At 44.6% G+C, this 27971-nt stretch overlaps 2 protein-coding genes across 12 annotated transcripts in view; one reads left to right on the forward strand and one right to left on the reverse strand.

The window, feature by feature from the left end:
- On the reverse strand, positions 1-22677 carry Znf821 (zinc finger protein 821). Of its 8 annotated transcripts, XM_090357339.1 has the most exons (10): positions 18329-18417; positions 17819-17878; positions 16455-16572; positions 14717-14833; positions 11310-11383; positions 7688-7813; positions 3392-3540; positions 2801-2905; positions 1562-1728; positions 1-962 (listed from the first exon to the last, which is right to left on the reverse strand). In XM_090357339.1, exons 5-10 carry the CDS (start codon positions 11314-11316, stop codon positions 308-310), a joined length of 1209 nt encoding a protein of 402 aa, XP_090213465.1. In that variant the 5' UTR covers positions 11317-11383; positions 14717-14833; positions 16455-16572; positions 17819-17878; positions 18329-18417; the 3' UTR covers positions 1-307. The 8 variants fall into 8 exon arrangements, with proteins under 8 accessions (XP_090213465.1, XP_090213461.1, XP_090213459.1 ...); XM_090357335.1 differs by lacking the exons at positions 11310-11383; positions 18329-18417 and adding an exon at positions 22524-22677; XM_090357333.1 differs by lacking the exon at positions 11310-11383 and having other exon boundaries at positions 16455-16542.
- Positions 18406-27971, forward strand: part of Ist1 (IST1 factor associated with ESCRT-III) — a 17370-nt gene continuing 7804 nt past the window's right edge. Inside the window, exons 1-4 of one of the 4 annotated variants that reach the window (XM_090357328.1) lie at positions 18406-18609; positions 26099-26201; positions 26854-27034; positions 27526-27613. In XM_090357328.1, the coding sequence (XP_090213454.1) occupies positions 18406-18609; positions 26099-26201; positions 26854-27034; positions 27526-27613 (576 nt within the window). Of the gene's footprint in view, positions 18610-22517; positions 22730-22937; positions 23044-26098; positions 26202-26853; positions 27035-27525; positions 27614-27971 lie in introns of those variants that run through there. The other 3 variants (XM_090357330.1, XM_090357329.1, XM_090357331.1) reach the window with 3 other exon arrangements.

The following is a 27971-nucleotide window of genomic DNA, read 5'->3' on the forward strand; positions in this document are numbered from 1 at the left end:
TGAAGATGAACTTAATTTATTTGCCCACACAACTTCACAGGCTGTACCGGGGCCTATAGTCCCATAAGCTGGCCTGCTCCAGTTGACTGGGAGAGTCTAGTTCTCTGGAGTACCTGCTCCCTTGTCCAGAGCTGCCTTGAGCTGGGTTCTTCCTGGCCCCATCATTTTGCTCCCACATGCAAGGGGTACAAGTCCACCTGCAGCCAACACAGGCCTTCCTCTGGCAACAAGGATGGCCTTGTGGTTGGCTGCAAAACCAATCCTTGTGGGCTTGGGCGGATGGGAGGGCAAGGCAGGAGGGTGTTGTTCAGTGGAGAGAGCTGCTGTTCTGCTCTTCAAAGGCCATCTTGCCCAGAAGCTGGCTGTCCAATTCTACCCCATTCACAGGTAGCTGAAAGAAGTTAATTTCGGCTGCTAAGGCTGCCATGGCTGAAGGGTCCTGGCCAAACTGAGCTCTCAACATCATGTCCATTTTCTCCAGCCTCCTTTTGAGCCGCTTGGCCTCTCGCTCTCGGATAAGCCGGGCCTGCCGCTTCTCTGGGGTTTCATTGGCCCGTTTCAGCCTCATGGCTTCCCGATCTCGTTGCAGCCGGCGTGCCCGCTGTTCATCTGTCTCCTGCAAACGCTGAAGGCGCTTGGCTTCACGGTCCCTCATGCGCCTCACCTCTCGCTCCTCTGGGGTCTCATTATCCCGTCGACTCTTCTTAGCTGTGCGCTCTCGCTCTAGCCTCTGCAGCCTTACCTCCAAAGGCTCATTCTGTCGACGTAGGGCCCACTTACGTACACTGGGGGTCTGGGCTTCCAGTAGCTTCCGGTAGGCAGCACAGTTGTTGCACACAAGCAGAATTCCAGCAGGATACACTGCAGGGCTAAAGGCAATGTCCTTTCCCTCAGCGCTGGAGGGACCCTCGCTGTGGACTGGGGGTAAGGATTCCATATTAAGTACTTCAGGAAGTTTCTCACTGGGAAGCAAGAATATTAGATGGTTAATGTTTCTGTGTAGCAAGCCTCAGGTCCTAACCTTAGTATTTTCTTTACTCCTTTCCTATTAGGCCAATTTCCAGTATTAGGGTTGGTTTTAATGCTTGGGAAGACCAATCAGGGCTAGGCCTACTGAGTGAATGAAGGAGCCTGGGAGCAGGGGCTTTCTTAAGCAGGTACAGTCCCCCACCTGGCACTGCCTGCAATGAAAGGCAGCCTCTGCATTATCTACTCAGCAAAGAGGATAAGGATACTGTCTGGAGTTCTAGTTTCCTAGGAAATCTAGAGATGATGTCCTTATATCAAGATTTTTTTCAGCATACCACAAGTTTATCAAAAATATTCTTGCAATTCCTTACATCTCTTCCTAGTTGAGAATATTCTGATGGGGAAAGAAAAGGGAATCCAGTTCCCTTAGGGATAGCTAACAGATGCTTCTTGACATCCTAATCTCATGACCTGAATTTCCAAGTGGTCATGTGTCAGTTGCCCTTGCATCACCTGTATCTCTAGACTTGTCTTTGACTTGGGAACCCACGCCCAGTGACTTGATCCCAGTACAACAGGGTGCCCAGCTAACCTGTTAAAAGTGGCATGGCTGGTAAAACGGGCTCCACACACAGCACAGTTAGACCGTTGGTCCTCTGAGTGGATTAGGAGGTGGCGGCCCAGTGATCCTGGGGAGCTAAGGGCCCGTCCACAGACAGGACACATGTAGCTCTTGGCGCTCACCACTGCTGCAGTGTGCTGTAAAACAGAGCCTTAGTCTGTCAATCTTGTCCTACCTCCAGGACATTTGTACCCACTTTACTACTTCCTGGAAAATCATCTTTCCTACTTTCTGAACAATGGACTTGCAGCTCTTCTGTCTTGCTTCTGGAAAAGTCAAGGCCTGTTGTGTTAGTGGACCTTCAGAAAGGCCATTCACACCATCACTCCGATTTTTTTAGCATGACTACATTTTTGGGACATTTGGCTAGCTTAAGAAAAATGGGGCTCAGGAACCCCTTTAGAGCCTGAGAGGACTTCATGCTTGGAATGGCTTCTCTTTCTCTCTTGGCAAAAACTATACAGACAGGTGCAAGTGCATCATCAGAAGGCAACAAAGGACAAATCCGGAGCTGGCTGGGAATGCTAGTAAAAAATAAGTAATGTAGGTTCTGTCTTCCCTCAAACTTTCAAATAGTCTTTCAGAGAAATATTGTTTATGAGCCCATTTTTTTTAATACTATAGTTTAAACTCAGGGACTTCTGCTTAGTAAAAGTATTTTATTTCTTAAGCCAATCTACCAGCTCCTTTTCCCAAGATAAAGACCTTACTAAACCTGGGCTAGCTGGATTGTGATTCTCCTATTTGTGCTCCCCCCCATAGTTTTGAATAACAAGCATACACTACCAGTCTAGCCACTAGTTGAGACGGAGTCTTGTGAATGTTTTTTTCTTTAAAAGCCTTCAAGAGCTGGGCGCTAGTGGCTCATGCCTGTAATCCTAGTTACTCAGGAGGATGAGATCTGAGGATCACGGTTCAACCAGCCCAAGCACGAAAGTCTGTGAGATTTATCTCCAATTTGCTACCAGAAAACCACAAGTGGCACTGTAGCTCAAGTGGTAGAGCACTAGCCTTGAACTGAAGAGCTTAGGGACAATGCCCAGGCCAAGAGTTCAAGCCCCACAACTGACAAAAGGAAAAGAAAAAAAAAAAAAAAAAAAAACCTTCAAGATTTCTTCAGGATCTAGAGACAAAAGCCAGTGTAGGCTGTGGGTTATAAGCAAGCTGTCAGAGACTAAGTTCCAAAAATCCCAGGTTCCCATGCCATACCTGGTACACATGAGCGATCAGCTGCTCCCGACTCCCACAGTCTAGCTGGCAGAGTGGACACTGGCAGAGTTCAAGCAATGGGTCAGAACTTAAGCTCTCTGTGATCTACAATTCAACAAATAGGCAAGTCACGAAGACTCCACAATTACTTCCCTTCCTTACCTCTGGTAACAGGGAGCATAACTTAATGATGTATGTTATTCCTAGATCCCCTGTGGGACTAGGGAAAAAGCACTATTTGAAAAGAGCTTTAAATTTGATCACATTTTCATGTCTTCAAGGCTTTTACCAAGAGGATATAGGATTGCTCAAGTTAGTGAGGTGGTAACACTGTGACTTACAATTTTCAAGCATATTCCAGAGTACAGTTTAGTAGGGAAGTTTTTGAAAAGGTAATTGTTATGTCTAGAAAGAAGTTTTAAGAAAGAGTGCTGTACAGGAGGGGAGGGATGAGGGAAGGCTGTGTGAAGAAAGCTATGGGCTCTGGTACTGTGAAGGAGACTGTCAGTAGTGTGATTGTGACACATGTGTGAGAAGCATGAGCAGAGATGACTAAAGCATTCCTAGGTTCAGAAGCCATTTGTCACTTGCCTCATGCTTTACTACTTCACTCTCACCACCAACAGGCTGTTCTGCATTTTCTAAGTCTTTTTCCACTTTGATCACCCCACCATCTTCCTCTGATGTGTGGGAAGAGTCTTCATCTTGTGTGGTTTCCTCTTCATCACCCTCACTGTCACCTGGAACACACAAACTGGTTACTTGTTCTGATTTTTGTAAGAAGAGATCCGGAGCTTCTGTAACATACCCTCCCTCTGTCCCCCCTCCTCTTTTAACCAGCTCTGGGACTTGAACTCAGGGCCTGAGCACTGTTCTTGAGCTTTCTCAAGGCTAAACGTCTACCACTTGAGCCACAGCACCACTTCCGACTTTTTCTACGTATGTGGTACTGAGGTATAGAACCCAGGTCTTCAGCAAGCTTCTACCACTAGGACAAACTCCAAGGCTACTACCCTACCCTTTACCCAAGCCTCACTTCCCATTTTCTACAGATTAATTGGAGATAAGGTCCTTTTGTGCTGGGGCTTTGAACCTCGATCCTCAGATCTCAGCCTCCTGAGTAGTTAGGATTACAGGCATAAGCCACCTTGACTGATTTTTCCCATGGTATCATAAGCTACTCCACACTGAGCCCCACAAAGCTTTTCTCTCCCCAAGTACATTTATAGGCACAGCAGCAAGTTTTTCTTTCAAGCTTTTATAAGTAAGGAGGCAGAAGTAAATTAGTTAAAAATGGTATCATTTATAGGGACAAGGTTGTTCATTACAGTGAAAAATTAGCAGAGCAACCAACCTCTAGCAGTTTTCAGGAATATTCAACTCACTTTAAAATAAATTTCTTCTTTTTTTTTTGCAATCTTGGAGTAGCTCAAGGCTACCATCCTATCATCCTATTTCTGGACCTGGGCCTTGTCCCTAAGTTCCACAGCTCAAGGCTACCACCTTACCCCTTGAGCCACAGCGCCACTTCTAGTTTTCTAGTAGTTAACTGGTGATAAGAGTCTCATAGTCTTTAGTGCCTCGGCTGGCTTTGAACTGTGATCCTCAGATCTCAGCCAGGATTACAGGAGTAGCCAGGATTATAGGAGTGAGCCACGGGGCCCCACAAGAAATCATTTTTTAATACAAAGTCTCATTATGTAGCTCAGGCTACCCTCAAACATTCAGTCCTGTCTTAGCTTAGCACTTGGAGTACCTATATGTTCTCATTCTACTAGTGCTGTGAATTCCAAACTGAAACAACTCATGGTTTCATTAATTCTTTGAAATATTTGATAGATAACTAAATGTATAAATGAAAGGAATATACTGCTCTTCATTTTAAGGTAAAATACCATTTCCTGTTACTTTATATGAAAACTGAGTTTGTTTTGATTAGGGAGATGGCAAAATGTGGTTGTAGAAAAGCCTACCTATAATTGGGGAATCTGCAAGATTTGTGTAAGCTGTTTTCCTTTTATTTTATAGGAAATAGAAGGGAAAAAAAGACAGTAACAATTGAAATTATTTCTGAAAACAAAACATTAGTATTTTGAAGATCTCAGGAGGAAGCCAAATCTAGGGAAACTGTCAGATTTCAGCCCTATTTCAACCCTTCTCAGACCCTGGACTCCTGGCCCAATGTAAGCAGAAATACATAGACTCTAACTCTGCAGAGAGATTTGTATTTCCTAAAAGTGACACTTCTTCTACTATCCTTTGCATAATTTCCAACTCCACCAGTGGTTTCCTTTCTTTCCAATAGGTTTTCTTTCTTCCCAGGCAAAACTGGTTATATTCCTTTCTTGACAAATTCTAACCAAATCATATTCTAGTATTTACACGTCAGTATTAGACACCATTCACTTGGTGGACTGGATTTGGGTCATGGAAAGATCTGTAGCATGTTGCTTTAGTCCTCAACCCAAAGCTTCCTTTCTTTTGAATCATCATAATAATCTTGAAGGATTCGCACAGAATGAATCATACAATATTTTCTCACCAGCCTTCTATTTCTCACTTGTAATACTTGTTACTTTAGTGCAAAGCACTTTATCCAACTGTATAGTTTTTAAAATAATTTATCAATTATCTAAATACGTCTCTGCCAGGAAAAAAAAATATATATATATTTTGTCAGTCCTGGGCTTGAGTTCAGGACCTGAGCACTGTCCTTGGGCTTTCTCAAGGCTAGGGCTCTACCACTTAAGTCACAGCACCACTTCTGGCTTTTTCTATGTATGTGGGGTATCGAGGAATCGAATCCAGGTTTTTGTGCATGCTAGGCAAGCACTCAACTACTAGGCCAAACTCCCGGCTCCTAACAGAAAACCAGAATAGAAAACTATTAAAGTTAGGTTCTTTGTTACCTGGTAACAGGAAACTGATGGGTCCCATTAAGTTTTCAAGAAATTTTGGGGCTTATTTTCTGCACCTAGGCTATTAGTTGCTAAATTCGTTCTTACAGTTGTTGCTTTATTACTTTGGGAAAAACTGTAGAGTTCAGAATCTGAACCATGCCTCCAGCATTGTTTTTACTCGTTATTATAGAATAGGGTCTTGTTTCCCACCTGACAATATTTCTGGACTGTCATCCTCCTATTTTTCTATAGCTGCTGGGAAGACAATCTAGTCCAGCATCCCATAGTGTGTTGAGGACTTCTCTGCTAAAGCCAGCTCAGCTTCCTATATGCTTGGAATAAGTACCTGCCGTTGTACCCAGCTATAGCTTATGAGTTTTTCTCTCAGTTTCCCAAGCAGCTACTATTATTAGCTTGAGCCACCAGTGTTTAGCTTTCTACCTTCTTTGAGTGTTGCAAAACTCTCCTACGTTGGTTTCTCCCAGTCTCCAATGGAAGGAAAATTGGAAATGTACTCTGAACTGTTACTAATAATAACTAGTATCAAATGTGTAAGGTTAAGGAAGTGTAGAACTCTTTCTAGGATGTACGACATCTCAGAATGTTCAGATAAGACAACCTATAAGGCTGAACTTGTAAGAGCCCATCTTTTCTATCTTTTAACTAGAGCGCTTACTGAGGGTTTGAGGTGAGACTCTGACTTTAGCATTTTACAAAAATGCTGCATAAACTCATCACTAAATAAACCTTGTACACCATTAAAATAAGCCCCTGTGTAAAACTTCATCAATGTCACATTTCTGTTTTATTAATTACACATAGATCCTACCTAGCATACCGGGATTTGATTGATTGATTGATTGATTGATTTTTGTCGGTTGTGAGGCTTAGACTCTGGGCCTGGGCTCTGTCTTTGAGCTCTTCAGCTCAAGGCTACCAATCTACCCCTCTCCTCTTCTACTTTTCTAGTAGTTAAGAGTCTCATGTGGTCTTTAGTGCCTGGGTTGGCTTTGAACCTCAATTCTCAGATCTCAGCCTCCTGAGTAGCCAGAATTACAAGTGTGAGCCACTGCACCCTGCACATACAGGCATTTAAATTGTTTTTTTTTAATCTGATCTATGGTTTGGGGGCTTTTTTTTTTTTTCTGTCAGTCTTGGGACTGAGCTCAGGGCCCGAACACTGTCCTTGGGCATTCCTCAAAGATAGAGCTCTACCACTGGAGCCACAGAACCACTTCTGGCTTTTCTGTATATGTGGTACCAAGGAATCGAACCTGGGTCGTCATGCATGCTAGGCAAACCCTCTACCACTAGGCCAAACTCCTGGCCCCAGTTTGGGGACTTTTTTATTTGTCAGTACTGGGGCTTGAACTCAGAGCCTGGGCATTGTCCCTGAGCCTCTCTGTGCTGAAGGCTAGTGCTCTACCACTTGAGCCCACAGCACCACTTCTGGCTTTTTCTGTGTAGGTGGTACCAAGGAATTGAACCCCAGGCTTTGTGCATGTTAGGCAAGCACTCTAACACTAGGCCATGCTTCTGGCCCAACCTAAGGGTTCTTTTTTTTTTTTTTTCTCAAATTTTTTTTTATTGTAATTAGTAAAAGGGTTACATGATATCTGCCAGATAGAAGGTGCATTAATTCCCATACATTGATACCCTTTCACATGTCTTGGTAAACCTAAGGGTTCTTAAGCACTAATTCTTCCTGTGACTTGGGATGTCCTATATCACAACTATCACAGACCCTGTCTGTATATGGCATTGTGTTTAGTCTGTAATTGATTAGCTGTAAAAAACACAATGTCAAACCAATTCCCTCTCTGAATAGCACATATGCCCACACCTTAGGAAATCATTACAGACACTGAGGTCTATGTATCTCTTTTATAACTTCCTCCCAACCCCCATACACAATCCCCAGAGCACATACACTATGATAATTCTTCTTCCATTGCCCTGAGTCATTACCAGAAGGTGCAGAACTCACTGCTACTGGAGTCCTGATCTCTTAGTTGTTGGATAGCTTGTCGCTGACTGCCAAGGTCTCCAGGAAAATCAGTTTTCATCATCGCCTGGCGGGCTTGCTCTTCTAGCCCAGCAAACACTTGATCCCCTGGTGGTCACAAGGAAAAATAAGTCAGGCCACCAACTGGGCAGTAGATCCCCAGACTAGTTGGTTGGAAGGTCAGACCTTCAAAGGTAGAAGACAGGCAGGCACCCTGTAATGGGGTCATTCATCACCCAATCAGTTTGCTGCCTCCAACAGCTTCTAACTGCACCTACTCTTCCTTGGCAGTAAGCCCAAGATTCTAGAAAGCATTGCTTCTCTTAAATATTCCTTTTCTTGACTCATTTCCAAAGGCAATCGATCACTGCTTTACAAATTTAACTGCAGAACCTCAATTCCGTTTACAAGCTTCCATCAATTGGGGTAACAGAGGCAAAAAAAAAAAGGCATAATGATGGGTTAAAGTGGAGGCAACCAATCTGGTAAAATCTCTACACCTAAAATTAATCTTTAATCCCATCTTTCATCTGTATGCCTTTGAAGATATGCTTAGGATGTTCTTCCTTGATTTCCTAATGTCTATCAGAAGTAGATATGATAAAAATCAACTGGTTGAATAATGGATAAGGAGAAAAATAATACAAGAATTCATTTCTGCTTAGGAACAAACTTCCTGAAACACACCAACTAATGTACAACAAAAAATATGCATTTAGTTTCCTTGGGTCAAGGTGGCTTTTGGTTTTATATGCAGTATGGAAAAGCCCTTGACCTACTTTTGACTCAGATCTCAGCACCTGAGATCAATGTAGTTATTGAAGAGTTAACATTCAAATATTCTTTTATTTTTTTCAGGAGACCCTGCAAAGGGAGCACAGGGAGAAAAGTGTTGCTTTTCTCCAGGTTTCCATTATGTCAGCCAGAGTGGAAACTACTGTTTCCATTCAGCAGCCAGCAAAGGGAGAATAATAGCCTCTGTGAAATGTGTGACAATAGGCCAGGTCCTTTCTTAATGAAGGGTGAAAGGAAAGTAAATAACCACAGGTTCAAAGACAGAATGTAATAATGTGGGAAGAATGAACTGTGATTTGATCTGTAGTACTTAACTAGTCTAGGGGCAGTAAAAAAACACTGTTGTGAGTAGGCCTCATTTGATTTGCTTATTTATTCATTCAGCAAATATTCCTTGATCATCTACTATATAGATCTATACTAGACATCAATTATTACTAGTTGACGCTTGCTAATTCCAGCTTCTATGTTAAGTGCTATAATAGTTCACACAGTGATTATCTGCAAAGTTCTGAAGATAAATACTGAAGAGAAAACTGAGGTCAGGTTCATTTTGTTTTTGGCAGGTCATGGGGCTTTGAACTCAGCCTGGGCACTGTCCCTGAGCTCTTCAGCTAAAGGCTGCTACCCTACCCTTGAGCTAAGCCCCACTTCCGAGTTTTCGAGAGGTTAATTGGAGATAAGGGTCTCAGGTCCCTTTGTGCCTGGGCTGGCTTTGAACCCTGATCTTCAGATCTCAGCCTCCTGAGTAGCTAGGATTACAGGTATGAACCATCACACCCAGCTCTTAGTTTTTTTTTCTTGGTGCTAGGGATTGAATCCTGAAACTCACACATGCTAAACATGTGCTCTACCAATGAGCTACCATCCCACCTAATGGTATTTTTAAACTGCATTCTAGTAGACATATAAATTCTAGGATAGAACGTTCATAGAAGTGCTTTTCTAGAAACAAACATTTATCTCTATGTAGAAAAAATGACTGATCTAGTATTGGGAGTTACCTCCATGCCAACTGAAACTGATATGTGAAACTCAAATATCAAAACAGTATTCTCAGGGCTAGTATATATATGACAAGAGAAAAAAGGATGATTCTGATACTACATTATGAGTTACTGTGTCTGGATTAAGGTTTCTGACATTGGCAATTATGACTCATCCTGTGGGTACAAATGGAGGTGGATTGTTAAAAGTGTATTCCTAGTTATAAAGCCCTCACATTAAAAACAGGTTGTTTAAAGTCCATGTTCATAATTTTTTTTGGTCCATGTTCATAATTTCTAAGGTGACAAAGTGAATATAAATTATTGCTAGAGAAAGAAAGAGTGAAATTTTTTGTTGAGTGCCTCCTTTTTCTCACTTCAGAATTAAACATTCAATTTCTACATGTTGGTTCCACTGAAACTGGAATCAACTGAATTCTTCTGGGTAGGTTCATGTTTTTGGAGCTAGGAGCCATGGGCAGACACAGCAGTAAGGAATGCGTTATATGCCAGCAAATAATTATCAAAGGAAGTGCACTCTCAGAACACTTCAGGTCTCTACGGAAACTTAGCCAGAAACCAACTAGATATATTTATAACATGCCTAAGAATGAACAACAGATGTATCCTTTTCATAATAGAAAAATCACCACTAGATTAGTAGAACGCTACCTAAAAGGATATCTACCTTTCAAGATAAGCTAGTTTGCTCTCATTACATAGGCTTAAATTTCAGTTTTATCTATTAATGTCTAAACATTTAGGCTTTCACAGAGAGGAGTATATCCAATATAACTTCCCTATTTAATACTCTTGCTGGCAATGTCACCTAGGATAATTGGGATAAATTAATTCTTTCATTCCTTTTCAACATAAAAAAAGTCTTTTATTCTATTTCCAAAAAGAAAAAAATTTTAAAGTAAATGTTGTTCTTTTAAAATGTTTTTATGAGGGCCGGAAGTGTGGCCTAGTGGTAGAGTACTCGCGTACCACGCAAAATGCCCTGGGTTCATTTCCTTGGTACCACATACACAGAAGAAGCTGGAAAGCTAGCCTTGAGAAAGCTCCAGGGCAGTGCCCAAGCCCTGACTAAGTTCAAGCCCCAGGACTGGCAAGAAAAAAAAAATCACAACAACAACAACAAGAAAAAAAATCCCTGTCATAACAATAATCAAGTAAGTGCCAAATGACCTGTCTATTGACTTCTATAGCACATCTAAGCAATACTGCTGGGTACTGGGGGGGAGGGGAGGATTCTTCTTTAGGAGACACAAAATTTTATTTAGGAAAAATACTCCCTACAATGGTTATTATTGGATAATGAACCTTACTTAGGTAATTTATTTTTACTTCTCTATGTAGACCAATTAGAAACTCATAAACAAACTATATCTCATTTTATATAGAAGAAATTAGTACGCACTCTACCTTAAAAATTAAGCTTTTTGACAGGCACAGGTGACTAATGCCTGTAATCCTAGCTACTCAGAAAGCTGAGATCTGAGGACCTCAGTTCAAAGCCAGCCTGAGCAAGAAAGCCTGTGAGACTCTTACCCTTCAATAAATCACACACTCACACACACACACACACACGATGAAGTGTTGCTCCAACTCAAGTGGTAGAGTGCTAGCCTTGAGCAAAAAGGAGTCCAGAGACAGTGCCCAGGCTCAGAGTTCAAGCCCAGGACTAGAAAAATAAAAAAATAAAGATTTTCCCCCAATGGGTGTAGTAGTCCATTACTGTGATCTTAAGCTACTCAGGTCAGTTTGGATAAAATGTTCATGAGATCTCATCTCAAAAAGCTGGACTTGGTGGTACACACCTGTCATCCCAGCTACACAGGAGGTATCAATTTCAAGATCGTGGTCCAAGCTTGATAGGGCATAAAGCGAGACCCTATTTGAAAAATAACAAAAACAAAAAGGGCTGGAGGCATGGCTCAAGTTATATAGCACCCTGCTGGCAAGTGCAAGGTCTTTAGTTCAAACCCAGTACCACTAAAATAACAAATAAACAAAATAAAATAGAGATTTCCTTCATTATTAATGAGTTATTCCTACAATGGATTGCTGTTGTCCTGCTGCTAAAACCAGAAAATGGTATGAATACATAGGAAACAAATCAAGCTATGATACTAGCTAATTATGAAATTATTAAACTTTGTTTAAACATTAAGCAGCAAAAATCTCCCATATTAAATAAGATTTCAATTTGTCATTTGGGAATAGAGGCCAATACCTCCAGTACTGAAGAGGATCTAGGACAAAGGATGGCCTCACATAAAATAATGCAGAGGACAAAACAGACAGCAATACAACATTTAATACTGCTACTGTTCACAATACAAATTAAGTCAGTGATTCTCACTCTATCCTGACCTTAAAATTACCTGGAAAACTTCTGAAAAATACTGACAATCAGATCTCATCTCAAATTAAATGAGATTTTTCAAAACTCAGCATGGGATTTCTAGTTTCATGCCCTTCAGTCTTTTTTTCCAGAAGGCATATGTCATGAAGCAAAGCCATCATGCTGTTCAAGGACTGAATGGCTTTGGCATTTGAGCACAGCTTCTGTACACTTTCCTGTCTCTCAGACTACAAGTCTATTTAGCTTACTTCAAGTAGATAAACAGCATTAAATTCAATACATATCATTATTTCTTTGCCTGGGGATAGGACACTCAAGCCGTCAGAAAACTAAAATTACCAACTACTACTTGCTATTATTGTCATGAGAAATAAGAAATGATCTTTTGAAAGGGCAGGGTCAGCTACTATCCCAAAATAACATGCAAATTAGAACATCTCACAACCTAGCAGATCTCAATATCTTCTGTTCACCAAGCTTAAAGCTTTGCTTTAGAGGGCCCCCTGGCTTCCTGCCCAAATGCATCACTGACCAAACTCCATGGGGATGTTACTCTTTAGTTGCAGTTGAATATTTGTGCTCACAGCCCAATTCCAATGGTCCTCTTAATGGACCACTGAAGAGTCCGAAATCCCACCCACTGCACTAATAAGATACTTGTTTGACTCTGGTAACTGCATTTCTTTAATTATGTGTCTGTCATATTTTCTCTTCTGCCATGGCCCATTTGTCCAGCTATTTTCCAAGTCTGATAACCAGCACCAACTTTTATCTTGGCCTTGACTATGGTGGGAAAAGATGCAACCTGATATGTGCTTCACATGCACGACATAGGCTGTGTAAAACCACTGCTAGCTTCCCAGCCTTTCCTATAATAATTGTGCCCTCACTCTCCAGCTACTTTCCTCAAATTTAATCAGTCTCTTTGAACAGATGGCTTTTGTAAGTGAACTGTTCACTGCCTGATTTGTAAACCCATTATCTCTACCTTTCTTTCCCTATCTACGTTTCTATTGTTTATCAGTAATCATCCTCAACTGGATGAAGAAGAACCCCTGTGCTACATGATCTATACTGGAGATCTTTTTTTTGGGGGGGGGGGGAGTCAGTTGTGGGGCTTGAATGCTGGGCCTGGGTGCTGTCCCTGAGCTCTTCAGCTCAAGGCTAATGCTTTGCCACTTGAGCCACAGCACCACTTCCAGTTTTCTGGTGGTTAACTGGAAGTAAGTCTCCCAGACTTTTGTGCTGAGCTGGTTTTAAACCACAATCCTCAGATCTTAGCCTCCTGAGTAGCTAGGATTACAGGCATGAGCCACTGATGCCTGGAAGATCATTCATTCTCCCTTGACAAGCCTCACCTTCAAACACATTGCATCATACTGTTTTAATGGCAACTTCTAAATCCTCGCTAATCACTCTCTTTTATGTTAACTCAGGCTTGTAGATTCAAATATTCAAGAATATATTTTTTAGAAGCATCCAACTAGCTCTATCTTACACAACTTTTCTAGGACTTAAACAGAAACTATATACGGGGGTTTATTACCTTACTTATTAAACCTGTAAGATATCAAATACATCTGAATTATTTTGTTTAAACTCTTTCTTAGCCAGAAAAATATAGATACTACATAGTATCAAGCATATGATATATTTTAAATTAACTTTAGTTCTCTTAACTCCTGAATTAATTTATTCTCTTAAATATCATTTGTTTTGTTCTGGTTTGGCTTTTGTTTGGTGTTAGTTATAACTCTGAATTCTTTTCAAATGTTGTACTTAAGCAGTCCTCTGCAATAATAGACAACCAAATCCACCTCTTTAATAAATATCTGAGTGAGAATGTTTATCCACCTGGAAATGGCTAATTACCACAAACTTGCATAGATACCAGTGTTAATTTAGCATTTAATAAGTCACTTTTTTTTTTTAGGGTTTGAATTCAGGGCCTCACACTTGCTAAAGTGGCAGCTCATAGAAATGATGTGATCTAAATCTATATCTACATATCCATGTGTCATATAGTTTCCGCCCTCTAGAAGTTCACAACTGATTTACCAAAATAAAAGATGTATATACAACTACTGAGAAAGAATGCAAAGCAACAGTGCCGACTTGACCTTCCTGTTTTTAGTTAATCTCTTAGGCGATCCATCCCATTCACTGCATTCTAGCTGTCAATCCACTCGGTCTTCCTGTTTGAAAATCCTCCTCGATGTGGATTTAACAAGCATGTGCAACTTCATGTCCTATGACTCTTGCACAAATGAAATTTCTGCCATACACAGTCTTTTTCTCAGAAAAAAATCATTTTTAATAGAAAATGCCTATCTTCTCGACTTGACTTTCCCTCTTCTTTGTCTCTCTTTTTCAAATTCACTTTCTTCCATAGGCTCTATCTAAGTTCATGGTCTAGGGCCTCTTTTATCAAACATTCCCTTGCTACTTTCCTCCTAACTTCTGTGGTACACACATCTATGGAGTTCCTATTTGGCACTTTGCATATACTGTCTTGTATTTTGATGTATTTTGTGTGTGTGTGTGTGTGTGTGTGTGTGTGTGTGTGTTATACACAGAGTTACATTATAGTTTTACTTATAGCTCTGACATCTAGCATAAAGATCTGCACACAGTAGGTATCCTATAACTGTTTGTTAATGTACTAAGGAAGAAGGCACAGACTTCTAAGTCAGGTTGGAAAACACCAGTGAGGTGTCCAGCGAGGCAACACACTTTAAATCCATTATCTAAAATCTTGGAGCCTTTTTTCCTCCACAAATCTATGAGAGTCTCTCAGGTTACTTGTTCATTCCAAGCCTTAACATTCCCAGGTTCCAGGAGACAAAGCCCAATACTCACAGTGAACTTTATTTGGATTTGTCTGTTTCCGACGGGACATGTTTCCCTGATCTGAGAGCTCTGGCTTTTCCCAGTTTCTTGGCTGGATATACTACTACCTCCTCGCAAGATGGCAACCTACAATACAAAAGGGCATACTGAACACAGGCCATTTTCCTCACAAACTATAAAAAAAAAAAAACCCAAACTGAAAGAGCATGTAAAATCACGTTATAAATAACTGAAAGAAAGGAAAGTTAAGGAAGGAAAGGAAAAGAAAGTTAGTTTCCAGCACAAGGTCAAGGTTCCAAGGAGATTAAGGAGCTTTTTCAGAGGACTTCAGAGAGTTCTACTCTAATTCTGTCATTGTCGTTTAGAATACTGTTAAATGATCTTGATCAAGGTGAAAGGATAGACCAAGAAGCAAAATGAAGGTGATCAGGGTTGGAAGTACTGTGGGTTCAAAACACTAATCTTGAATTGTGGAAGGAAGCTTCACAAGAGTGCCAGAGTATAACAACTCATGTCACATTCCCACTGATGGCAAGCCTTGCAGGCTGCACCAATAGGAGCCTCTAGATATTTTCTTTAAGAAGTTACTTCACCTAGGGGGGAAAAAAGGTTGATCACATCCTTGTGAGGCAGGAAATGTATCCAAACCCTTAGGCAGCTAGTTGTCAGGGCTCATGCCTACAATACTAGCTATACAGGAGGCTGAGATTCAAGGATCATGTTCAAAGCCAGCCGGGGAAGGAAAGTGAGACTCATCTCCCAAATGACAGAAGTAGAGTTCTGGGTCACATGGTCGAGTGCTAACTTTGTACACAAAAGCCCAGGCCTCATTTCAAGTCTGAGGACCAGCAACACACACACACACACACACACACACACACACACACACACACACACAAATATGAAAAAACCCATAGACATCTTTAAATGAAAACAGCAAGGGAAATAAAACCTCTATTTAGTCATGAAGGCACACTGCCACCTTCCATGGATTACAGGGCATTAGAGTAAATCAGACTTCCAATGATGAAGATGGGCCCTCACCAGAAGAGCCAGACAACATCCACATTGTTAAGTAGTAATTTAGTCCCTTAATGTGGAACACCAGCCTGGTTCTGCTATGTTCAGAGGGGCGAGTCAAAGCCTCTTCTCAATTTTGCCTCTGTATTATAAAATAACCAGTGGGAGGAACAAACACAAAAGCTTCCTATACAAAAAGAGCAACAGAGAAATGCATCTACCTCTTGATATAGGAGGTGACAGATACGTAAGCCTGAAGGTTTTTTTTAATTACAAGAAAGACTGGTCCAGCCAGAAGCACTGTTAAAAATCTGAAATGGGTTAGTAGCAGAAGCTGTGGTGTTTTCTTCGACAGAGAAAAGACTAGAGATGTGGTTCAGCAAGCAGAGCCCTTTCCTAGGATGAGTGAGCAAGGGGTTCATTTCCCAGTGCCAAAGGAGAAAACAAAATCCAGAGTGAATAAGCAGATATAAATGGGGGAAAGAGAAATTCCATTTTCTACAAGACAGGAACGTAAATTTAGTCACTCAAATTTTCTTTCAGTTCCTATTGTCTCAAATTGTACTGTTAGATACAAATAAAAAATTCAATGTATTGCTGTAAGAGGCTGCTACTAGCTGTACTTTGCAAGCCAGTTAATGAAGACTCATCTCTTGTTAATGCCGACTAACTCCTCTAAGTAGCTAGTAAGGTCCTCAAACCAGTAATCAGATCCTGCCTCCCTTACCAAAAGAAGAAAGAAACCGCAAATGGCAAAGACAGGCCTCCACAGGAAGTGGCAAAGGAAGCAGCTTTCAGGCAGTCTTCTATCATATCTGCATATCAAACACAGTTCTTTTTCAGACCTTTAAAAAAAGAAAAAACTCCAAATATATATATAGTAAAAAGCCAATTTCAATTCTTTAAAGGGCAGTCTAGCAATATAAAATACAAATCATATGCTTTGTGTACACCAGTCCTTTCCCCACCACCCCCTTAAGACAGGGTTATGCCTTGTTGCCCAGGCTGGTCTCAAACTTCTAGACTCAAGCAATCTTCCAACTCCTGATTCTAAGCAACAGGAATTATAGGTGTGCACCACCATAACCAGCTTATTCTTTCATCAGTGAACAATTATCTCACCAGATCTTTTCCATATGTGTATGAAATCAGGAAGAGAACAGCTGAATAAAGACTGTTAATTTTCCTGAAATTCACCTTACATAAGGGAAAAATGTATTCTTAAATATTCTATTTTCTCAAGATCTGAAACTGAAACTGAGATAACGGGTAAGGAAATCCAATTCTAAAAACAATGCCAAATAACTGGAGCCCAACTCTTCCCTAGACAACAATTCTATCTTGAAGCTACGCGTCAGGCAGACAGAGATGAGCATCTGCATATTTAAATCAGCAGTGTCCACTGCCCATTACAATCCCCCTAGTGGTCCAATAGGGAACTGAAGAAATGGTACCCAGGGGACTTCACACCTGAGGGATCAAGGAAAAAAAGAAGAAAAAAAACGCCCTCCCCCACCCCCCACAAAACAAAACAAAGCAATTTTACACACACACACACACACACACACACACACACACACACACACATCCATCCTCCACCCAGAAAGTCCGTGGGTCGTGGACTCTTAAACATAAGTAGGGAAATAAACAGCACTGGCTGGACACAACCTGACCACACAGCAAGACCTCGGAGCTTAGACAACTTTTATCGGCAGTGAAAGCTCATCAGCCCCACAGACCTACGGCTCGATAGGTCACTCGGTCTGTTTTACTTTGAGCCTAAATGGAACATTAAACTACAGATGTCACGGGGACAGCACCATCCCGAAGGAAATCGGAATAAGAAGAAACGTAAGCTGAGGTTCGGGCCTGCAAGGGTTTTTCTTCTCCTAAACGGGAGGCAGCTTAGGAGGGGGCAGTCTCCCTTTATCATGGTCTCAGCTCCCCCACAGGTGTTGGGCTGCAGCTTCCACACGCCGGACAGAAACAAGAAAAGCAAAACAAAAACAAAAACAAAAAAAACCGAGACTCGGCAAAACAAAAACCAAAAAGGGCCGCCACGCCCGCTCCGAGAAGAGGCTGCTCGCCTACCTCTAACCCCGGTGCGGTTCCCACGGAGCCAAGCGGTCTCGTCCGAATCCGGCCCGGACCCTGCCAACAAGGAGAGGCCAAGAGGCTGGCACGCAGGCACCGGCTCCCGGCGCCGCGGCCCGGCGGGGCGGCGTCGGGTACGCCGCTAGGTGATTCCCCGGCGGCGCCGGCGCAGGTAGAGCCGGGGCGCGGGCTGGGCCGCGGTCCTCCAGCCCCGACCCCGGATTCGGGCGCGATCGAAGCGTAGCGGGTCTTCCGCGAAGCGGCCACGCGGAGGCCCGGACTCGGCGGCCGGTCTCCCCGGCTCCGCCTGTCAGACGCGGGCCCCGCGCCCGCCCAGGCCGCGCCCCGCGCCCGGAGCCCCGAGCCCGGCGCCGCCCCGGGCCGCCCCCGCCCCCTCCCGGGCGCCCACAGACAAAAGGGCCGCCCGCCCGCGACCCCGGGCGGGCTCGGCGTTTGCATCCCCCGCCGGGGCCGCGGAGGGACGACGGGGGGAAGGGGCCTCTTTACCCCGCGCCTCGGCGCGTCTCGGAGCTCGGGTCCTCGGGTCCCCGGGCCCCGCCTCCGGACAGACGGACCGCCGGACAATGGGCCCGGAGGTGCTGCTTCGGCCAGCTGGGCGAGGGCTCCTCCGGACCAGACCCGGCGGGCTGAGGGCCGCTCGGGGCCGAGGGGTTGGCGGGGAGCCTGCGGGCGGCGCTGCAGACAGACAAAGCAAACCGCAGACAGACAGACGGAGGGGGATAAAGATGGCGACGCGGCCGCGGGAGCGCGCGGCTCGCGCACCCACGGTGAGTGGGGCGCGTGCACGGGCCTCACCTCTCCTCTCCCTCCGCCGCCGCCCCCCCCCCCCCCCGCCCGTCCCGGTCCCCTTCCCCGCTCCCCAAGCGCGCTCCTGGCGCGGCGGGCGGGGCTGAGGAGAGGGCCTGGGGGCGGGGCCTGAGGGGCTGACCAATCACGGACGGCCCCGAGGGTCCTCGCCGGCATCCTCGCGCCCCCGCCGCCGCGGGGCCTCGCACCCTCCGCGGCTTCCTCGGACGTCCTCAGACCCCACGGCGTCTCCGAGCCCTCCTGGGCTTAGGACCTCCGCCTCGACCGCCGGCTCTGGTCCCGCTTCCGACCCCACTACCGAGCTCGGCCGCAAAACCCACCGCCCGACCACAGCTCCCGGTCGGCCCGTCTCCACCCCGCGAGCCCCGCCCTCCGCCCGCCGACCGCGGAGTCCCGAGCCGCGCGGCCTCGGCGCGGGCCCGCGTCAGCTGTCAGAGCCTCGGACGAGGAACGTCTCGGGCTCGAGGTTCTCGAACCCGAGGGGCTGCGGTGGGAAAGAACTTAAGAGACCGGGGCGGGGAGCGCGGCGGGCGCCTCGGGGGCTGGGGGCGGTCGGAGCGGCCCCGCTCACTTCCGAAGGACACCCCTCTGCCTCGTCCCGGCCCGCTCCTTTCCCCGCCGCCTTCCCCAGCCCGTCCAGGCCGCTCGCCGTGACTCTGGACAAGTCAACCGCCCGGTTCTGAGCCTCGGCTTCCATTCTTGGCCTCTACTTTCATGGAATTTCTGACGCATATGCAAATAAGTTTTATAATTATTGACTACACGGGCGGAACTAGTAAAAATGCTAGCCCCTGCTGATAAAATGGCAAACCCTCCAATTTGCATAAAGCATTCTTGCACATTGCCCTTCCCACAAATGTCCAGATGATGTGTGTCATTGTCTAAATCATGTTTAGCGTTGAAAGATGTTGTTGGTATTCCACAATGCTGTATAAGTATATTTATGTAGAATGGTTATGTTTAGATAAGAACTGCTTACCATTAGCCAACATTAAAATATTACTATAAAGGTGATGTTCATTAGGGCTACAGTTACATAAATCAGGGAAAAAGTACATTTCTGTTTGGACAATGCCACCAGCCAATGGAACATTTTAATTTCATTAAAAATCCTTTTATATAGCCAGAAAACGAAGTTATTTTCACTGAATCTGTAAGCATGTACATTATTTGGGGCAAGAATACAATCCAGTTTGTGTAATTCAGAGGTAGAGTTCTTGTTTAGCGTCTGTAAAGTCTGAGTTCAATTCCCAATAAGGCACATAGTAAAAAAAAAAAATGCAAGCTGAAATTTAGTTTAAAAATAAAACAAAACAGATTAGTCTTTTTTGTCATTTTCACTTTTCTCTTAACAGTAAATACCACTTTAGTTTTACTGCAGCAGTCAGCAAACTTTTCCTGCAAAGGGCAACCTCTGCCCCATATACACCCGCTTCTTCCCAGCCTTTAAGAATGCAAAATGCATTCTTAGCTGGATGACTGACTATACAAAAACAGCTCTGACAGACTATAGTCTGCAGGTAAATTACTGAGTGACTAATATATATATATATATATATATATATATATTGCCAGTCTTGGGCTAGAACTCAGGGCCTGGGCACTGTGTCCTTGAAACACAGCACAACTTCCAGCTTTTTTCTGTGTATGTGGTACGGAGGAATTGAACCCAGGGCTTCATGGCCATGCTTCCAACCCCATGATTCTTATTGGGTTCAAAAGTTATTTCAGCTTTTAGTTACAATGATTTATATAGACAAAAATGGATGGCTAGTTAACCGTAGAAATGTGGTAAGTCCTATAAAATTAAAATTTTCAAGTGAAACTATCAGTTTATTTTTGGTTACGTTTAATTTCTGAATGAAACCAGCCTCTTCAGCTCAGGACAGAACATTTGCTTCCCCATCCCTTCCTCCAGATAGTGTCCAAGTTACCACTCGTTATGCTTCATCTCACACTTGAAACAGTATAAGATCTATATAATTAAACGATTAGACTTCGCTGAAACTCAGAACATTAGTGATGAATGCAGAATCTAAACAATTCCTGAGTAGGAATCTCTTTTCTTTCTTCTTTTTTTTTGCCAGTCAGTCCTAGGCTTGAACTCAAGGCCTGAGCACTATCCTTGGGCTTTCTCAGGGCTAGAGCTCTTCCACTTGGTCTGCAGCACCACTTCCAGCTTTTTCTACGTATGTAGTACCAAGGAATCGAAACCCTGTCTTTGTGCATGCTAGGCAAGCACTCTACCACAAGGCCAAACTCCTGGCCCAGGAACCTCTTTTCTAAAGGAATTATATCACTACATGAGGGCTTGATGACATATTTAGTGGTATAAATTGAAACTTCCTCTTTTCCTCTTTGAAAAGTGATTTGACAGTATATTAAAAAATTTTAAGTACCTATCCTCTCACTCACTTCTTCTATTTCTGCCAATCACCCACTTTTTTTTTTTTCAGCTAAAGTCTCATGTTTTTTGACTGGGCAACCTGAACAGTAATCCAACTACTTACCCCTCTCATGTAGCTGATTATAGGTATGTACCACCATGTTCCCTACCCCCTTTTTCTGGTTGAGATGGAGTTTCATTAATGTTTTTGCCTGGGCTGGCTTCTAACCACAATCCTCCTTACCTCTGCCATCAAGTAGCTAGGCTTACTAGTGGCTTGATTTTTATTTTTTAAGTTATTTGCATAATTAAGACTAGCATGAACATACTAGCCACAAGACATGCACTCGTCTTAATACTCAAAAGCGTATAGAGAATAGTACAATAATAACTACCAGCTGACTAAAAAAAGTTATCAGTTTTTTGCTGTGATTTTATCCCTACAATATGCATTTATTTTATTTTTGCCATTTCTTTTTTATTGTAATTAATAGAAGGGTTACAGTTATAGTCGCCATATAGAAGGTGCATTACTTCACAAACATTTATACTCCTCATGTTTTTGTTCCCATTTTCTTCCACCTCCCCCCTCCCCTTCTCTTGTTTTATTTTTTTTAAAAAGGCATTTTCTTATAAAGTAAAAAATTTTAGGCCATCTGGAATCTAGTCCACAATCTGATCTCCCCAGTTATCTCAATGTCTTCCACAGACGGCTTGTTTTTAAACCGTTTAAACTCACTACATTAGCTAGATGTACCTATGGTCTTTAAATCAGGGTAGTCTACCTTGAACACTTGTTACAAAAAAGACCCCCCCATATGTGTGTGTATATATATATATATGTAATGTATGCAGGGGAAAATCCATACATTTTAAAGGCACCAAATATAGTGTATTTTGCGTTTCTGGAACCCAGATCTATTTGGAAATGCTGCATATAGTTATGAAGATGGCATTTTTGCCCGGCATCCGTGGTTCCTACTGTAATCCTAGTTACTCAGGAAGCTGAGGTCTGACGCGTGGTTCTAAGTCAGCCCAGGGAAGGAAAGTCTGTGAGACTTACCTTCAATTAACCACCCCAAAGCGGTAAGCTGAGTTGTGGCTCAAGTGGGAGAGTGCCAGCCTGGATCAAAAAAAGGTCAAGGACAGTGCGCAGGCCCCAAGTGTAAGGCCCAGGCCAGACAAAACAACAACCAACCAACCCAGTGCTTCTAAAGGCAGGCACAGTCCTTAGGATCGCGCCCAGCTCCTCACCACAGCTAAGCAAATCTCAAATCTGGCTTCCGCAGACGCAGCCTCCACACCAGGGGGCAGGAGCACCTCCTTCGGAGAGCCCAGGGCGAGGGCAGCCCCTGAACCCAGAGAATGGGGGTGAGATGGAGAAGGTAAATCAAATGAAAAAAAAAAGAAGCTGACTAAATTCAGAGATACAGGGAAGCCGCGGGGGAACGTGGGGCTAAGGGGTCAGCAGCGTCCGCAGACGGTTACCGAGAGACGGAGGGGACACAGAGGCAAGCGGCCGGAGAGGAGACGAAACCCGCCCGGCCACTCCGCGGAGCCGGGCAAATCTCAGCCAGGAACCCCGGGCACCGCCAGGCAGCGCTGGGCCGCTCTTCCCAGGAGGTGTCTTCTGGGAGGTGCGGCAACCCGGGACTGCGGGGAACCGGACGAACGCCGGGGCGCACCCCCCGCAGGTGAGTCACACCCCGCGTGACCTGTCGCGACCACCCCCGCGGTTAGGCCCGCGCCTCCGCCACGGGAAGTAGTCCCCGGCCGCGCCGGCTCCGAGGGAAGCCTAGGACCCGAGACGCGACGCCCTCGGCGGGTGGGTTCCGGCAGCGGCGAGCCCGTAGCCAATCCCTGAAGAGAAGGGCGTGTCTAGCTCCGCCCCCGCTGGGATCCCTCCGCCTGCGCTTGCTGTGCTGAGGCCGAGGGAGTCGCCATTTTGGATGCTCAGTGGCCGGTCCCGAGTCAATTTTCCCTTTTTTGAACGTCTGGATTTAGCTAGGTGAGTGCGCCATTTCCAGCCTCCGGGTCTCTGTCTCCTCCTTGGTCTGCGCCTTGGACTTAGCAGTCCCCAGGCAGCTGCAGGGCCCGCGGTGAGCTGTGGCCTTTGGAGTGTTCGCGGGGTGGGGGGAGGACGGTTCCGGGAAGTGCGGTCAGGGCCGGAGGTCGGGTCTGGCGGGCCGCGGGGTGGGGAGCGGGCGGGGCGGGGCGGGGCGCGCGCGGCGGGGTCGCCCGCCGCTCGGGTGCCCCTCGATCCTGGACTCGGCTGTCGCCAAACTTTGCTGCGGCCCTCCTGACGCCCTCAGGCGACTTCCCGGGGGCGGAAACGTGGGGGTGCGGGCGGGGGGGCGACGCCCCCGCCGCGGGCCCCTCGGGGTGGAGGCTTCCGACGGCGGGACGCCCCTGCGGGGCGGGGCAGCCTCCTGGGCTGGTCCGTGGGGGGGGCGCGGCCGGCCCCCGCTTCGCAGCGTCGCCCTCCGCCCACCCCCCGCGTGCACGGAGCCCCGGGGCTTCGCGTCCTCCCTTTGTGGCGGGGTCCGCGCCGCCTTTTCCGGGTGCGGGAGCTGCGCCCTCGGAAGCGAGTCGCGTAAACTTGGATCGGGAACGGGGAGCTCACGGGACCCCCCCGCCCTCCCCCGAGAGAATGCAGTGTCAGGGGTGAAGCAGCTCTTCTGGAGGCCTCGACTTAAAAAATAAAAGACAAGAATTGTTTTAGTTGTGCGAAGGGATCTCAATGCCAGCCGGCTTCTGAGCTACGCGGCATCTTGGTAGTTTTAACTTTTGCATTTCGGGAGACTCAAAGCAGACATGAGCAAGAGTATAAGTAATTCCCTCCTCTCTGGCGTTGAGGCACGATCGACTCAAGTCCATTCTTGTTTCAAGTGTGTGTGTGTGTGTGTGTGCACAAGTCCTGGGCTTGAACTCAGCATCTGGGCACTGTCCCAGGGTGTGTGTGTGTGTGTGTGTGCGCGCGCGCGCACAAGTCCTGGGCTTGAACTCAGCATCTGGGCACTGTCCCGGGGTGTGTGTGTGTGTGAGAGTTGGCCCAGAGGCTTGAACTCTAGGCTTGGGCATTGTCCCGACCTTTTACTGTCCAGGCTGGTGCTCTACCACTTGAGCCACACCTCCACATCTCGCCTTTGTTTGTAGTTAATGGGCAATCAGACATAGAAGTTCATGTCAGGTCTGACTTCCATCTCGAATCTCACATCTCAGCTTTCTGAGTAGCTAGTGCATTTTTAAATCCCCCAGCTTCTTAGATCTTAACACTATTTTTTTTGTTTTGTTTTCGCCAGTCCTGGGCTCGGCTCGGGCTCAGGGCCCAAGCCCTGTCCTTGGACTTTCTCAAGGCTAGAGCTCTACCACCTGAGCCTCAGCACCATTTCCAGCTTTTTTCTACATATGTGGTACTGAGGATTCCAGCCCGGGTCTTCGTGCATGCTAGGCAAGCACACTACTACTAGGCCAAACTCCCGGCCCCCTTAACATTATTTTTAAAATGGTGTTATTCTCTCCAAATTATTTATTTTACCTCTTCCCATAACTCTTGACTTCTACAGGATCTGGAACTTCAGGATCCTTCATTATTGTCTACTTAATTTAAGCTATTTTTATGTATGTATGTATGTATGTATGTATGTATGTATGTATGTATGTATGGTCAGTTGTGGGGCTTGAACTCTGGGCCTAGGCGCTGTTCAGCTCTTCAGCTCAAGGCTAGCACTCTACTACTTGAGCCACAACGCCACTTCCAGTTTCCTGGTGGTCAATTGGAAGTCAGTGTCTCACGGACTTTTGTGCCTGGGCTTTGAACCCAGATCCTCAGATCTCAGCCTCCTGAGTAGCCACCGGTGCCCGGCTAAGCTGTCATTTTTTATTTATTTTTTTTGCTAGTCCTCAGGCTTGAACTCAGGGCCTGGGCACTGTCCTTGGGCTTTCTCAAGGCTAGAGCTCTACCACTTGAGCTACAGCACCATTTCCAGTTTTTTCTATGTATGTGGTACCAAGGAATCGAACCTAGGTCTTTGTGCATCTAGGCAAGCACTCTAGTACTAGGCCAAACTCTCAGCCTTCTTTTTTGCTCAAGAGTAGTGCTCTGCCACTTGAACCATGTGGTACCAAGGAACCAAACTCAGGGCTTTGTGCAAGCTAGGCAAGCACTGTACCATTAGGCTGTATTCCTTGCCCCTAAGCTGTCATTCTTTTTACAATACCCAGAATCAAGTTCTAGTGATAGGTAGAATGGATTTTTTTTTTTTAATTTTTCTGTCCTGGGGTTTGAACTTCAGGGCTTGCACTTGCTAGGCAGGTACACCCTATAATCCTAGCTACTCTAGGGGCTAAGATTTAAGGATCATGGTTCAAAGCCAAGCCTAGGCTCTTCAGATCTCAACCTCCTGAGTAGCTAGGATTACAGGCATGAACCACCCACCAGGTGCTGCCGTTTTTGTTAGTGCTTTTCTTAGAGATGTTAATTACATTTTTGATTTATCCATGTATGCTAGTGTTACTGTCTACTAAAATTTTGCAAGATCTTTCTAAGACCCAGGATGGAAGCATACTCAGAAGTACTTTTTTTCTCTTTGTGCTTTCTTATTTAAAAACTCATTTTATTAATCATGTACATATTGAGTAATAAGACAGTAAGGATAGGTAGTATTCTTATGATTATCATCTGCCAATTTCATTCATTGCTGATAAAACTGTGGAGTTTAGTCCTTTGGCTTTTTTGCTTGTTATTTTAGAGAGGGAGTTTGCTGACTTTCTTGTCCTGGGTAGTTTAGATTATGAGCTTAAGCCACTGAGACACAGTGCCCTGGCCACTTTGATAGGCCTAGCTTTTGTTTGGATATTGCATCTTCTGAAGTTCAAGGCCAGAATAAAAAGTGAGAAATTGAAATTACAGTAGCTTACAGGTTTAGCTACTTCCAGTATTATCTCCTTCCATTAAGTTTTCTAGAAAACAACTCTGGTTTATTATGTCAAATAATCTCTTCTAGTGGCATTAGGTCCTGGATTAATTTTGACTCAAAATAGTGTACTGTTTCTTTTTTTAGGAAGAACTGCACAGCATGCTGGGCTCTGGATTTAAAGCTGAACGTTTACGAGTCAATCTGAGATTAGTCATAAATCGTCTTAAATTATTGGAGAAAAAGAAAAGTAAGTAGTTTATGATTTATTTTTTCTTTCCACAAATACAGGTGTGTCAGTATATCAATCTCGTGTGTGAGGCAAGTACTTTGCCCACTGTCTAGAATTCTGCCTTTTCTGACTAGACTGAGTCTCTTTGTTACAGAGGATAGGACGCTGTATATTGATAGTTCTGCATTTGTGGATCCAGACAACTATGGATCAGAAATTCTGAGAAAAAAATTGACGTCTGTAATTAGCATGTACAGAGGACTCTGGTTGTTCCCTAAATAATTACAGCTACTTACATAGCATTTAATTGTATGTCATCTAGAGGTGGTTTTAGAGTCTACAGAAGGATGTTATAGAAGATTAAGAAAAGGTTAACGTGAAATGGACATAGGTTAACTGTAAATACAGGGCCATTTTATGTGAATTTGGTATCCCTAGGGTGTCCTGAAACTAATCTTTTATTATACCTGTCTTCTGTTACTGTGCTAGCAAAGTCAGCTTATACTGTGTTCTCATGTACACAGAGCTGCAAGTGCCAGAGTAGTTGAGACTAGAGATTTGCTAAGGGATTACTGTGAGCTAGGGTGCAGTAGAAAGATCCAGTCTGTGGGTTAGAGTGGAAGACCCAGTGCACTACTGCTGTGTAACTGGAGTGGGGTTTGTGCATTAGCGGAACTGGCCCAGAAAGCAAGGAAGGAGATTGCTGACTATCTGGCTGCTGGGAAGGATGAGCGAGCTCGGATCCGCGTGGAGCACATTATCCGGGAGGACTACCTGGTAGAGGCCATGGAGATCCTGGAGCTGTACTGTGACCTGCTGCTGGCTCGGTTTGGCCTAATCCAGTCCATGAAGTAAGATGTTTTGATTCAGAGACCCAGAGCATGTCTGGGAGTTGAAAATGGAGTAAGACTGTTCATGTATACATAGGGGCTACGCATCAAGGGGGCATTTCACATTTCCTGCTCTTTTCTCTATCAGTTATTTGAAGGTGTCTTTTCAGAGTAGAAAGACAATATTAAAAAGGAGCTGAAAGTAAAAGTGTACCTGAGTCTAGGCTTAGTCATTTACCAACTTTACAGACTTGGGCTCATTATTAGTTTCTCCCCAAGTTAACAACCAAAAGCTAGAAGTGCAGAGTTACTGTGAAAATCCAAGGATAGTTGTGAAGCGGTTTTATTTTTTGGTGGTACTAAAGTTGGACCTCAGAGCCTCATACTTGTATGTGGGCTCTCTACTACATGAGCCACACTCCCAGTCCTAACAATCATTTGATAGAAAAATCCAGGGTTTTGTTGGCCTATGTGAAAGAATGTTAAATTTAATTCACGTTATCTTTGATTAGGGACCTAGATCCGGGTCTGTATGAATCTGTGTCTACACTGATCTGGGCTGCTCCTCGGCTCCAGTCAGAAGTGGCCGAGTTGAAAATAGTAAGTACAGCCAGCTTCAGTGATGTGTGTAGTTTCTTCATGTTGTTACAAAGTTGGCTAGTGTAAGTCACTTGTGGTTATTTCACCAGGTATTTTGTACCCTTCTTCATCTGATTTTTTGGGGGGGCCAGTCCTGGGACTTGAACTCAGGGCCTGAGTGCTGTCCTTGGGCTTTCTCAAAGCTAGAGCTCTACCACTTGAGCTACACCGCTTCTGGCTTTTTCTATGTATATGGAACCAAGAAATCAAACCCAGGTCTTCATATATGTTAGGCAAGCACTCTAACCACTAGGCCTGGCCCCTTCATCTGCTTTTAAAATACACAAATTCATTACGCCTTTTCAGATTTTGTATCATG

This window comes from Megascapheus bottae, chromosome 24 (genome assembly GCF_031878675.1).
Source record: "Megascapheus bottae isolate mThoBot1 chromosome 24, mThoBot2.hap1, whole genome shotgun sequence".
NCBI lineage: Eukaryota > Metazoa > Chordata > Mammalia > Rodentia > Geomyidae > Megascapheus > Megascapheus bottae.